Source organism: Muntiacus reevesi, chromosome 13 (assembly GCF_963930625.1).
Source record: "Muntiacus reevesi chromosome 13, mMunRee1.1, whole genome shotgun sequence".
NCBI classification, from domain to species: Eukaryota; Metazoa; Chordata; class Mammalia; order Artiodactyla; family Cervidae; genus Muntiacus; species Muntiacus reevesi.
In genome coordinates this window covers 42,117,811-42,132,922 of record NC_089261.1, presented here as the reverse complement: position 1 = coordinate 42,132,922, position 15,112 = coordinate 42,117,811, and the positions used below count along the sequence as shown (strand labels likewise).

The 15,112-nt window shown below is 35.0% G+C and overlaps 1 protein-coding gene across 4 annotated transcripts in view; it reads left to right on the top strand.

Moving 5' to 3' along the window:
- Positions 1 to 15,112, top strand: part of MFSD8 (major facilitator superfamily domain containing 8) — a 38,643-nt gene that overhangs the window by 13,788 nt on the left and 9,743 nt on the right. For all 4 annotated transcript variants that reach the window (XM_065903921.1, XM_065903922.1, XM_065903924.1 and 1 more), the window contains 5 exons: positions 4,536 to 4,776; positions 5,610 to 5,723; positions 8,131 to 8,275; positions 8,996 to 9,051; positions 12,642 to 12,750. In XM_065903921.1, the coding sequence (XP_065759993.1) occupies positions 4,536 to 4,776; positions 5,610 to 5,723; positions 8,131 to 8,275; positions 8,996 to 9,051; positions 12,642 to 12,750 (665 nt within the window). The remainder of the gene's footprint in view (positions 1 to 4,535; positions 4,777 to 5,609; positions 5,724 to 8,130; positions 8,276 to 8,995; positions 9,052 to 12,641; positions 12,751 to 15,112) is intronic.

Here is a 15,112-nt window from a genome sequence, read left to right as displayed (position 1 = left end):
TTTTGCGTGCTCAGTCACAGAATTTATTAGATACATGTACTTGGATGAGCCTAAAATCCTTCAGATCTTTGAATATTTTCCTCCTTTTTTTCTGGAGTGAATTTTTTCCTGCATCGCTCCTTTCTTCTGCCATTCCCTTCCTCCCTTCTCCACTATTTTCAAGGTTTTGCTCCAGTGTCCCCTCTGAAAAGCCTTCTCTTACTGTCCCTCACCTCACTTTGGATTAGAAGGTTTTGCTTTGTGCTTTCATATCTGTTTATCATTAACACTTACAATTGAGTGTTGTAACTGTGTGTTACAGAGAGTGTACAAACTTCTCTACTAGGTTGTTAGAATGGCCGGATGGCTTCAACAAAAATACTAAACATATGTGATGAATGTTTAAGCTTTAAAAATTATACTTATTCAGTGGTAAAGAATCCATCTGCAATGCAGGAGACATGGTTTTGATTCCTGGGTTGAGAAGATTGCCTAGAGGAGGAAATGGCAACCTGCTCCAGTATTCTTGCTGGGAAAATCGCATAGAGGAGTCTGGCGGGCTACAGTACATGGGGTCAAAAAGAGTCAGATGTGACTGAGCATGCAAAAACACACATAAGGAATTTATTGACATCTTATATTCGTTTTAGATTTTGTTAACTTAAAATTCTATTTCTTATGCTATCTTTAAAAGAAATATAGGAAGAAAAATACTAATTTTACTTTTTATTGATTTAGTGCCCCAGTGTCATTGTCATTTTGAAAATTAATTTAAAGTAATTAAAGCTTTATTTTACATGAAATCATTACTCATGAACTTAAAAACTCTTTCCATACTGACAGAATTATTAGAGTTAGAGTAGTATACTTAACAATTCTGGAGCAACATCTTCTGTGCTAAAATATGTATTTCCGTATATCAAAACTCTTGATTTCAGAGTCTCTGTGTCTAACCTCAGAATTTTCAAAAGGAAGGTATTTGCACAATTAGATCTACTCAGCATAATACTTTGAATTTTGAAATTCATTGCTTTCAGAAATACTTGAAATCTCTTCAAAAGAAAAATTACTGAGGTCACATGAACATATCACTAGTTCTTTGGCAATACAAATATAACATTTTCACCCAAAATCTTGTGAATTAATTTTCTCAAGTTATTTCATAATAGTATTAATATTATTATAATTATTTATAACTTACTGTGTGTGAGGCACACACATGTAGATTATCTTTTGATTTTCATAACAACTCTGTGAGGTGGTTATTATCACTCCTATTTAACAGATAAAGAAACTCAGAGAAGTTATGTAGCTTGCCCAAGATCACACAGCTAGAAAATGGCAGAATCAAGCCTATCTGAAACCAATGTCTGACTCTACAGTACTGTTACCTATTGCCTTAAAAGTTTTCATTCTTTTTCTTTCTAATTTTATTTATTTTATTGAAGTGTAGTTGATTTACAGTGTTTCAGATGTTCAGTAATTTAGTTACACACACATACATATGTACATACATATATGTATTCTTTTTAATTATAGATTATTACAAGCTATTGAATATAGTTCCCTGTGCTATATAGCAATTTCTTATTGTTTATCAAAATTTTCATTATTAATTTGAGGTTACTGTCTCTCTTATGATAATATGTTACCACATATTTCTTAGCTTAAAAGTCATCTCTGAGAAAGATAAAAAGCTAGGCCACCCCCCTCCCCCTTGCCAGAAAAGAAAACCCAAAAAACCCAAACAGTAAATTATCTCTCTGAAAGAAATTTGGTACTACTGTCAATCTCTGACTTGTGCTTCTGGCCATGACTGATAGACTGCTATCAGCTGGGTGATTCCTCAGGCTGCGTTGCCCAGAGTTGTGCTTAATTTCCAGGAAGAATCATTCTTAAACCTAGATTTTGAATTGGGATGATGGGTTATCTATAGGTCCAGGAATGTAGTGGGAGTACTCATGCATGAATTACAGTAAAATATAATAATAAAGCTGACATCAGTAAAAATAAAATACTAAGAACTATTAATGTTTTTATTCCATAGGTAACATTCATTTAGTGCATACTATATGCAGATATGGCTCTAAGCACTCTACATACATTGCCTTGAATAATTCTCATAACAACTCTGTGAAGTTACCCTTATTTGACAGAAAAAGAGTAAAAGCATGCTGGTTTTTCCCCTCAGTTATTCAAAAATGCAGGATTTTTTGGGATCAGATGAGTAGAACCTGATTTGGAATCTGCTTGATGGCAGAGAACTATTTACTCAATTTGTATTCATATTGCCTCACACAGGTTTTGTCACAGAGAAGGCCTTAATAGCTGTTAATTGGATGAATAAGCAATAGTCTATAAGTAAATAATTGAAGGGGCTTCTAGGTGGCACAGTGGTAAGGAATCCACCTGCAGATGCAGGAGACACAAGAGATGCAGGTTCGCTCCCTGGGTCGGGAAGATCCCTTGGAGCAGGAACTAGTAACCCACTCCAGTATTCTTGCCTGGAAGATTCCACAGACAGAGGAGCCTGGGTGCTACAGCTCACAGGGTCGCGAAGAGTCCGACACAGCTAGCACACACAGCACAGCCCAGCGAATAGGTGAGCAGACTTGGAACACATCTCAGCTCCCATGGCAAAGCTTTAAGATTTCTAGAACTTTGTCATTATTATTAACATGTTTAGAGAAGAGTATTTTGAAATTCAGTACTATGCTTTGTCTTTTTTTTTAAAGAGAAGCTAACAGATCTGACTTTCACTGAAGTGTGCAAAATCAAACTAGTTTACAGATAAAAAGTGTGTGTGCATGCATGCCCTCGTGTGCTCATGCACAGGGGAGAACTAGAGAGGGGGAGAGAGGCAGGCAGAGAGAGAGAGAGGAGTGAGCAGGTGGGGTGATAGACATATACAGACAGACAGATATGGGGGTTAGGGAGATGTTGCTAATTCAGACCAAAGAGATCCTGGAAGATTTTCCAAAATCAGTTATATCAGAATTGAATTGGGAAGGCCCTCCAGAAATTGACCACCTGAAGGAATGATCAGGGCCAGGCAGTAGGAGGTTAGAAAGGCAGTCCTGGTGGAAGGCGCAGTAGAAAACCTGTGCAAAGGCCTGGAAGCCAAGAGCTTGACTCATTTTGGAGACTTTAAAAAGTTCTATGTGGCTGGAAGTTAGTAGTTGGGGAGGAAACATGCAGAGAGATGAGTTTGGAAAGGAGAGACAGTGGCCAGCTAGGGAGCTAGTTTTTCATAATAAATAGTTTAGATTTTATCCTGAAAACAATATGACAGGGATCATTAGAGGTGGCCAGAGGACTGGAAACAGGATGCTGTTATTGCCAGGAGGGAGAAGCACACAGGAGCACAGCTAACAGTTCAGTTACTAAATTGAACTTTCTGAACCTGTATCTTCCAAACCATTTTACTTTCCTGTTACAATTCTAGCAGAATTCTAACAGATTGCAGTTTTCCAGTCATTGTAAAGAATAGTATCCAACTAAAATAGCAGATATTGTTGAAAGTGTTACAGGCACCTTCAAGAGTCAGTTCACTTCTGTCCATGCAATGGACACTTGACTATGATCAATTAGTATCCTGAGAAGACACGTTTATCCTTTTGCTTTCAAATTACTAGACATCTAATATTAAAGTTTAGTTTTCATTGCTTTTTAAATTGTTATATATATGACATGAAGTTGTTATATTTATTCAATCTTATTTCTTATCTGTACAAACAAAAAATATACCTAAATATCATCATTTTAAGCTATTTAAAAATACCTTTGGGAAAAAAAGCCCAGGGTTTTTCTTGTTAAATTATTCTACCATTTAACCTGCATATGTTTAACCTTACGCCCCAATATATAATGGTTCTTACTTTTCTAAATTATTATATAACCTACTATATATGAAAACAATCTTCTGATTTATTCCATAGTCCCTTTGTAAGCTAGAATTCTCTATTTTCTGAAAGTATTTTCTCTGTTTTAATCATTTGGTTCTTCCCTCAACATTCATGATATATAAATCCTCTTTGGTAGAGTCCTGGATTTTCGATGCTGAAAGGAAGAATTAGTAGTAGGTTTAATGAGATAAATTTTATTTGGAATTTGATTATTGTGTGCAGTTTAAAAAGATAAATTCAAAGTCCTAACAAATAATAATAAAAAAGCTAATAAACTGTAGGTTATTGAGTTGCATAAGGGTAAATAATTGTATTTTTAAGCATTAAAGAATGGCATATAAATTTTATGATGCTATTGTTAGGTATATAATGTGAATATTTTTTTAAGATTTTTTATGATGCAGAATTTTTATAATTATTCTAAAAGATGAAGCTTCTTAAGCACTTTTCCTTGTGTAGTGAATTGTTAATATAGTTAATGTCAGAAGCTTGAATTCCTTACTATAAGTAGTAATAAGACTAATGTGTTAGAATTATTTATTTTATTTGTTTTAATAAGAAATGTTAAATGGTCAGAAAAAAATGTACATAGCTTTTTAACTTTACTTTTCTTGGATAACAATTCTTAAAGCATATTTCTTTTTTCTACAGATTGATCAGACTGCTGATGCAAGTTTTTTGGGCTGGGTTATCGCTTCATTTAGCCTTGGCCAAATGGTAGCTTCACCTATATTTGGTTTGTGGTCTAATTACAGACCAAGAAAAGAACCTCTTATTGTTTCCATTTTCATTTCGGTGGCAGCCAACTGCCTCTATGCATATGTCCATGTTCCAGCTTCTCATAATAAATACTACATGTTGGCTGCTCGTGGATTGGTAGGATTTGGAGCAGGTAATATGTATGCATATATGTTTTTGATTGTGTTGAACTTACATTCATCCTGACACTCATGGCCCTTTCTCATTTAGGGTCACCTCTTCTCAGTCTCCTGTACCTCATTCAACATACAGATGTCTCATTGCAAATATCTTTCCTATCATTTTGCCTTTTCTAATGATGTTGCCTTTACTTATAGTTTCTCTCTTCTGTTCCCATGGTTCTTCATCCTTCAAGATTCAGTTCAAGTTCTGCATCTTCCATGAAGCTTTCTTAGGCTACCCTACCCCTTAATAGACCTTACCCTTTAACAAGTCTCTGGCATTTGCTTATGTACTGTTTTGCACTGTTTTCATCCTTTATCACCAACTAGATAGTAAACTTGGTGTAACTAGAGACTAATGACCACTTTTAAAAATACTCTGTAGCCCCCAGCAGTGTCTCTTCAACATAAGAGCTCAACAAGTTTTTTTGAGTTAAATTGTTTTTCTGTTTCTTATGTTACAGTATAAGTATGCCGAGTGTGTAACAATTAGTAGTACTCCATTCACTCAATTCTTTCTCAGTATTTAATGATGAAAAAAATTTTAAGGTTCCTGTAATGCTGTTTTTTTTTTTTTTAACTCTTTCAAATCTTTAACTTTTTTCATTTTAGTAAAAGTATTATTTTCTATTAACTGATGCATTTATTGACTCTAAATGCTTTGTATAATCATAAAAAAGAAGCAGTGACTATGCTGCAGATTAATGTTTCTTCTGTATAGAGCCAAATTAGGTTGAATTTTATAAACTGGAAAATATTTTCTTTATTTTTACTTTACTTTCTTTTGGATTGTATCTTTTCTTAGGAAATGTAGCTGTTATTAGGTCATATATTGCTGGTGCTACCTCTCTTCAGGAAAGAACAAGTTCCATGGCAAACACAAGTGCATGTCAAGCATTAGGCTTTATTCTAGGTCCAGGTAGGTTGTCATTACTTAGATTTGAATTGGGTAAACTTTTGAAGTTCAAATGTTAGATGAAATCCAAGAATAAAACCCCTCGTGTGTGTGTTAGTCGCTCAGTTGTGTCCGACTCTTTGTAACCCCATGGACTGTAGCCCACCAGGGTCCTCTTTCCATGGGATTCTCTAGGCAAGAATACTGGAGTGGATAGCCATTCCCTTCTCTAGGAGATCTTCCCGACCCAGGGATCAAACCGGGGTTGTAGGCAAATTCTTTACCATCTGAGCTGCCAGGGAAGCCCATAAAACCCCATAGCAGAAGGAAAAGGAAGGGGAATGATATTTTTTAACCCAGCTGTGAGGCTACACTCCTTATATGTGTTAACTCATGTTCCACTAAATTAAGTGTTATTAGTCCCCGTTTTACAGATTAGAACACCAAGACACAGAGAATATAAGTAAATTATCCAGGGTCATCCTGGATAAATGGGAGGCGTGAGATTCAGACCTCACTCTTTGAATCCAAAGTGTATGTTTTGTCAGGTTATCATTTAGCTTGGCATCTCAGCAAGAGTTTGCTTTTTTTTTTTTTTCCTGTTAATGAGAAACAGAGTTCTTTTAACTGAAGGATTTGAGGAAAGTTATAGGGGTTTCCCTTGTAGCTCGGTCGGTAAAGAATCTGCCTGCAGTGCAGAAATCCTGGGTTTGATCCCTGGGTCGGGAAGATCCTCTGGAGAAGGAAATGGCAACCCACTCCAGCATCCTTGCCTGGGAAATCTCATGGACAGAAGAGCCTGGTGGGCTGCAGTCCATGGGGTTGCAAAGAGTCGGGCACGACTGGTTGACTAACATTTACTTACTTATAGCAAGTTCTTTACCATTTTGCCTTTTGTCCTTACCTTTAAAGAAAATTTACTAGTCTCTTCTTTCCAAGCTTTCTTACTTTAGCTGAATATAAAAGTATGTTAATGAGATTTAATGTTTCTGTAAGACCAGTTAATTTTCTGCAAATGAGTAGAGAAATTAATTTTATGCCTGTAACAACATTGAAAAGACATAATTTGTCCATGCTTTTAATATTGCATTGAAAAGGCATAATTTGTCCATGCTTTTAATATTGCAGTTATAAATAGCATAAATTCGAATGCAACTCAGTTTACTTCATCATCACCCCAGGCCCATCTGGTTTCCATTATTTCTTCTCTTTAACATAGAAAATCTAATTCATCATTCACCAAATCTAATAATTCAGTTTAGTGTTCTGGAATAAAATATAAGAAGAAATCTTATTTTAAAATATATTATAAAATACAAGAGGGCGTAGTCTGGGTCTTTTTAAATTTACCATTCTCTCCTCAGTGTCTAGCATAGTACCTGATATATAGACCCAGATTCTCAGTAAATATTTTGACCATCTAAAAAAGCATTTTAAAGATTGTTCACTAAAATATTTTGTATTAGAGATGAGCAGATGTAAGCCTAAAAAGATGAGACGACTTTTTCAGTAATAACCACGCCACTAAGCACGAACATTTATTCACCGCTTGTTGTTGTTGCTGTTTAGTTGCTAAGTCATGTCCCATTCTATTGGACATTAGCAGGCAGATTCTTTACTACTGAGCCACCAGGGAAGCCCATTGACTGCTTACTATGTGCTAGATACTGTTCCAAGTGCTTTAGGTGCAGTATTTTACTTAATTTTCACTCTAAGGCTACGTGTAAAGTAATGGCAGAACCAGATACAGAATCTAAATCAGGAGAGTAAACAAATACTTTTCCATTCCAATTTTTGCCACAGAACCAAATCGAAAATGATATTAAATATATAGTTTAAATAGTTTATCCACAGTAATATTTAATAATATTAAGTTAAAATGTGACATTTTCTTACAGTGAGATTGGTTAAAGTTTAATAATTTATTTATGGAATTTAAACTGTATAATTTAAATATCCTCAGTCAGTTCAGTTGCTTAGTCGTGCCCGATTCTTTGCAACCCTGTGGTCTGCTGCACTCCAGGCTTCCCTGTCCATCACAGAGATCTTTTTTTAAAAAAGAAGATACACGTTATGTGAGGAATAATCCTTTGAGAATGTCTATACATCAGTGCTTCTCACCCATTTTTTACATCATTGTCTCCCAAAGGAGGATTTTTAGACTTTTTTCTCCAAATTATTCCATCCGATGAAATTTCAGTATCACAGATCTGTATCATATATATTTTTGTACCATATCTATGTCTGTGTTTTATACAGAAAAAAAGTAAATTTTTTGTCTCTCCCCACCAAGAACCAATTTTCTTGCTTCTTGAGATCCCTGTTGAGATTCCATACATTATTTCCAATTTTGTGGTAAGTGTTCTTCATATTTGTTTTATCCTGTACCTCCCATGTAATAATTCACATGTACATATTTTGTTTTAATAAGTTTTTCAGACTTGTTTTGCACTCATTGGAGAAAAGGGCGTGACGTGGGATGTCATTAAGCTGCAGATAAACATGTACACAGCACCAGTTTTACTGGGCGCCTTCCTGGGAATTTTAAATATTATTCTGATCCTTACTATTTTAAGGTAATTAGATAGAAATGATAAAACTACTCTTGTAGATTGTGAAATTAAATAAGCATTATCATTATTGAAGATTATTATTTCTGTGATGTCTTTATTTGGTTTTTGATGTCTCTTGTACTTATATTTTTTAATAAGCGAATGCATGTGGTACTCAACTAAAATAATGGATGATGAATAAGAACAGGTTATAAATTCTTTGAAGATTCAAAGTTTGGTCTTGATTTACTAATTATAGGTTTCTAGGTAAGGTAATAGCATGAAAGCAACATTTTAAGTAGATTAATGATTAGTATCAACCTTAGATACAAAAATTCCTCATAATATATATTTCTTATCTTTTATATGTCAGAAGAAATTTTATAAAACTACAGAAGTTTTGTTACTATATATTATTTTGGAGTGTTTTATCCAGGAGTCCACAGATGTTTATAACTCATGTTGAAAACTGTTTGAAAACTTTAAATTACTGATTAAGGTAGCTCATGTGTGCTCTTAGATTAATTGAGTATTTTTTCCATTTTATATGGTAAAGTAATAAAGTAATAATTGTAACATATCATTTTAATTTTATTGGTTATGTCTCATAATAATTTCATTACTCAGAAGGCAGTAAAAGAAACTATCAGAATGTGAAAAAATAGAAAGCTAGTAATAAATTTAAGCCATTCATCTATTATACTAAGCCTTTCATGGATACAATATTTATGTTTTTCTTTTAAGAGAACATCGTGTGGATGACTCAGGACGACAGTGTAAAAATATTAATTTTGAAGAAGGTACTATTAACCTGTTTGACTAAATGACTATAATATTACAGAGTGTTTCTAATGATTCTATCTGTTTGATATTTACTTGAATCTTATTTCTGAGGACAACACAATGGGTAATTGGGGAAGGTCTCCAAAGTTGAAATTTACCTAATTTATTATTTTTATAAAGACATACCTGTATCAGTGATTTGGTGTGCACAGCTGGCAGGGTAAAACAATTGCTAAAAATTACTTCATCTTGTTTTCCAAGAGCCAATATCCTAAAATCCTTGAGATCTTTGGAATGAATTCAGTAGTTTTGCTACCAAATGTGTCTTTCTGATTCAAGTATTTCTTTGTTCACTTAATCATTGGTGTAAGTATGGTTTCTCTTTTGCATTTTTATTCTTTCGATATACTCCACAAATGCACATTTTCATCCTATAGATCTTTCTCTGGCCCATAAATAGGTACCCAGTCTGGTAAGTATGTGTAGTTTACTAAATAAACCATTATTTAAGTACTTCTAGTTATACCCTCCTTGGGGAGTGTCCCTTCGTGCAAAAGAATGCAGTTTAGTCCTTGCCCTCACGGAGTTTATAAAGCTTTGGAAAAGACAGTATTATTTTACTGAGTTCTTTGATAGGCATTTTATTTAATTTTCACAGCAAAACTACTGGAAGGTAAAGTTAAAAGTAGTTCGGTAGAGAGCAGAGTGATGAGAAGCTATAGCAAATTTTGAAAAAAGGATAAGTATGACATTAGTCAGATTCCAAGTGAGGCTAATCCAGATATGTGAAGACTTGAACTACAGCAGTAACTGAGAATGGAGAAGTGATAGATATGAGCTTTCAAAGAAGAAAGAAAATCAAGATTCTTGACAGGCTGGATAGAGAATACTAAGCTATGGAGGAGGTTGTTGATGTCTGCTAGGGTTTGATTCCAGACAGTTGAAAGAATGAGAGAAGAAGAATTTAAGAAGGGACATTGGCTGAAAAGATAAAATGATTTCAGTTTGGATCAAGCCAAATACAATGCTACTCTAGGAACAACTAAAAAATTCCAGGCATTTGTAATTTTGATGGTAGAAATCAAACCTAGAGATAGAAATTTGGGAGTCATCCAATGAAAACTGCTATAGCAAAAAAGAGAAAGGAGGAAAGGAAGGGATAAATGGATCAAGTGTGGCAAAATATTGTTGAATGTAGGACATAGATGGATAAGAATACATTTGAAATTTTTCAAAAGGAAGAATGCATGGTGAAGGAGTACCAGCAGTGGGAATAAGCTACTTTTTGGAATGGGTGTAAAATTGGATGCTAGCTTAAAGGACCTATCAGATAAAAAGAAGGAGCAAGTTAAAGAGGGTGTAGTTGGGGCCAGAAAAGGGAAGATACACAAGAAGCAAAATCTTTCACAAGTTGAAGGAGATAACCATATATGGATCCTTGCTTTATTGACTTTAATATGCTTAGGAAGCACCTGGGAACCGTGTTAGAATGCAGACTGTTTCAGTAGGTCTGGGGTGAGGCCTAAGTAGGCCTATGAATCTACATTCATAACAAGCTACCATGTGAACTGATGCTGCTGATTTTCAAACCACACTTGGAGTAGCAAAGACCTACAGCTACACTGTCCAGCGTGGTAGTCACTGGTCAAATTTCATTGCTTAAACTTAGTTACATTTAAGAAATTCCTGGGAATTCCCTGGCAGTCCGGTGGTCGGGACTTGGCACTCTCACTGCCAGAGTCCTGGGTTTGATTCTTGTCAGGGAACTAAGATTCCTCAAGCCGCACAGTGAGGCCAAAATAATAATAATGAAGAGTAATCTTAAAAAGAAAAAGAAATTTCTTATTTTCACTATCTCACTATCTACATTTCGGATTTTGTTTTGTTTTGTTTGTGTTTGTTTGTTTGCAGTGCTCTGTGACTTGTAGGATATTAAACCCGGGATTGAACCCAGGCCACCACCATGAAAGCACTGAGTCCTGACCTCTGGCCTGCCAGGGAAATCGCACACTAGCACATTTCAGGTGCTCGGTTGATGGGCATATGTGACTAGTGGCCGACTATTGGACAGCACAGAGAAAGGACATTTCCATCATGCCAGGGTTCTGCTGGACAGCACTGCTCTGAAACACAAGTGACAGTTTTAAAAGGAGTGATCTATTACGTTTCATAAGATTTCTGGGACCTTCAAAATAATTTTTATAAAACAAAGATCATTTTTAAATTTTAGTAAATGTTCAGGTGAAATATATCAGATTTGTTCCTCTTATTAAAGGTGTTATCATGGGATCAGGTTTAATTTCCAGTTACACAGTTTTTTAATCTATATGTTAGCGTAGTGTTTTCTTACAATTCTTATACTTATGATACCTAGCTAATTCCCACAGTTTAGGATGCGTCATTTCTGAGTCTCTAAAGCTAGCACTGGTTGGATGCTGTGGAAAACTAACCACCCATAAATAATCTATAGTCTAATTTGGGGCAATGTTGGTGTTTGATTCAAAGGATTAAAGTCTGGTTTAGGTGGTAATTGAGGATCAGGGAGGTTTATCCAAATAATTTAAGGCTCACAGGGACCAGAATCTACCCCAGAAAAGGAACTGGGCAAAGATGACTGGTTTTCTTTGTGTAAAAGGGAGGTTATAACCCTGTGTTGAGTGTTCAAGGTGCTTAATTGCTCGCAAGTATAACAGACTGTTATTGGAGAAGAAACTCCTTCTCAGGAATCCTGAGATATAAAGGCAGGCACTCCTATGAAAAAACCTATAGAAATTTGCTATGTCTTAGGAAAGTCACCCCCTGCTCCTACTTCTGCTGTGCATATACTTAAAGATAACATAAGTGAATACATTCTTGTATTATTTACCTAGTTTACTCTGAGTAAGTAGGTAAATTATTAAAAAAGTATGATGGACATATATAAATACATGTATGTAACTTCATATTTCTCAATTACATCAGATACAGTTTATATTAAGTTTGTTGCTTAACTTCATAGTTCAAGATCAGTGAATATCTGAACTCATTTGCCTTTCTAATTTATGAAACTGCCATCAAATCTTGGTAGTTCTTTGCAAAAAATATAAATGGTAATGTGAGGACTTTTAAAAATTATGGAAAAAAATGCAACAATATTTACTAATACTAATTCACTGAAATTTAAAATATATATCCACTGAAGTGAATCATAGAACTGAGAACTGATTTAGTAAACTGTTTGAGGTCTTCATGAAGTCCTTGTAAATTTAAAATTTCAGTAAGGTAGGAAAAAAATTGCAACTGAAATGTACTTTGCCTGAGATGATTTTATAGAATTCTATGGACATACAGTTCTCTTTTTGAGAGATACCAAATAGAAAATCTGAATATTTCCTGTAGATAACAGAATTGAAGTGTATGCCCTGGAAAGAAAATTCACTTTAATTTTTAGTGCCATTTAAAAATTATTTCTATCATGTAACTTCTGTTACTTTTAAACTATTTTGAAGCCTAAAAACCATTTTAAATGTTTAGTCATTGAATTTACTATGTATAATTTTTACATTATTTTAGTGTCATGAGAAAATTAAGTATGTAAGTAATATAATTTTTCTTTTGTTTACTGTAGCAAATACAGATGAAGTTCAAGTCCCCCAAGGAAATATTGATCAAGTTGCTGTTGTGGCCACCAATGTTCTGTTTTTTGTGATTCTGTTTATCTTTGCCCTTTTTGAAACGTAAGTTTTTTTCTATTTTCATATAAATCAGATTGTATAAATAACCCATATTTCTTAATGCAATATTAATCAGGCTTATAGATATTCTCAAAAACCTTATGTAAGGCATATTTTTCTTACGATGTAAAAAAGCAAGTGTAAATTATTTGCCTTTTAACTTGAATGTAGTTAATTCTCTGGCGATAAACTTACTGCCTTATAGTGAGTCTGTTTCATTGTTCTTTCTTTCCTTTGAGTTTTATGGTAAATATAATTATAAAACTGTGTATTAATTTACTTTAAGCTGTATAGCTCCTGACTTATGTATATTGGATTCAGTCTAGAAATTTTAGCTATATTTCAGTCCTAATCCTGAAAAAGCTAGTATATCTGCCTTGTGTAGGCTTTATTGACCTTCACAAGTTTATCATATGGCTTTATTTTTAAAATACTTTTCCATTATATTATTAAAATAATATATTCTTGTAAAAATATTACAAACACTGCAACTGTATTCCCATGTCCACTACTTTCCCTGGAGGTAGCCACTGCTGATACATCAGTGTGTGTTTTATTTCCCTAACAATTTTTTCTATACAACTGTAAGTATTGAGGTTTGTGTGTATGTGTGTGTCCATTAAGCCAACATAGAATATGTGATAGTATCATTTGACAGCTTAGTATATTCACTTACCAGTATATTGTAAGATCTTTATGCTGGTATATTTTATGCCAGATCTACTTGATTTTTAAAAAAATTATTGAGACATATGAAAGTTTTACCTCATCTCATTTTGTGGACTTTTATTTTATTTTGGCAAATATTGTTGTTCAGTCACTCAGTCATCTCTCTGTGGCTCCATGGACTATAGCACACCAGGTTTCCCTGTCCTTCACTATCTCAGAGTTTACTCAAACTCGTGTCCGTTGAATCGATGATGCCATCCAACCGTCTCATACTGTTTCTCTCTTCTCCTCCTGCCCTCAGTCTTTCCCAGCATCAGGGTCTTTTCCAGTGAGTCTGCTTTTCGCATCAGGTGACCAAAGTATTAGAGCTTCAGCTTCAACATTAGTTCTTCCAATGCATATTCCAGGTTGATTTCCTTTAGGATTGGCAGGTTTGATCTATTTGCTGTCCAAGGGACTCTCGAGTCTTCTCCAGTACCACAGTTTGAAAGCATCAATAAAACTTATTTTAACTTTTTTTTCAATTTTAAGGATATAATTTATTTTCTTGTATATTTATTTCCCATTAATCCATGTTGAGCCATGTTAATGGTGGTGGTGGTTGTTTGGTTGCTTGGTTATGCCCAACTCTCTTGCGGCCCCATGCACTGTAGCCCTCCAGGCTCCTCTGTCCATGGGATTTCCCAGGTATGAATATTGAAGTGGGTTGCCATTTCCTTCTCTGGGGGATTTCCCCAGCCCAGGATTGAACGTGCATCTCCTGCATTGGCAGGCTGATTCTTTACCACTGAGCCACCAGGGAAGCCGCATGTTCACATTACTGGACATGTATTAAACTTTTAGTCTGTTAGGATTCTTAGAACTTTTCTGCCATATTTTCTTTTTTTTTAATTGAGATCAAATTTGTATATAATAATGTATTTGTTGTTTAAGGTATACCATTTTACTTTTCTTTTTGGGCTGCAATGGATCTTTGATCCTGTCCGGGCTTTCTCTAGTCACAGTGAGCAAGAGCCTGGTTGTGGTGTGTAGACTACTCGTTGTGGTGACTTCTCTTGTTGTGGAGCACAGGCTCTAAGGTGCCGGCCCTTCAGTAGCTGTGGTGCAGAGGTTTAGTTGCCACACAGCATGTGGAATCTTTCTGGACCAGGGCAATCAAACCCAAACCCTGCACTGGCAGGTGAATTCTTTACCACCAGGCATGTTCCTGTTTTAATTATTTTTAATTGTACAATTCAGTGACATTAAATACACTCACAGTGTTGTGCAACCATCACCACCACCCACCCCCGGAACCTTTTTATCATCCCAAACAGAAGCATGACTACACCCATTAATCAGTAAGTCCCCATTCCTTCTCACCCAGCCCCTGGTTGCCTCTATTCTACTTTGTTTCTCTATGAATTTGCCTATTCTAGATTCTTTATATAAGTGGAATCATGCAATCTTTATCACTTTGTGTCTTGCATGTTTCACTTGGCATGATGTTTTCAAGGTCCTTCCATGTTGTAGCATGTGTCAGAATTTTATACTTTTAATAACTGAATAATATTCCTTTCTATGTGTATACCTGTTTTGTTTATTCATTCATCTGTCATTGGAAACTTGGGTCATTTCCACCTTTTGCCTATTGTAGAGAATGCCACTATGAACATTAGTTTATAAGTATCTGAGTCCCTGTTTTCATTTCTTTTGG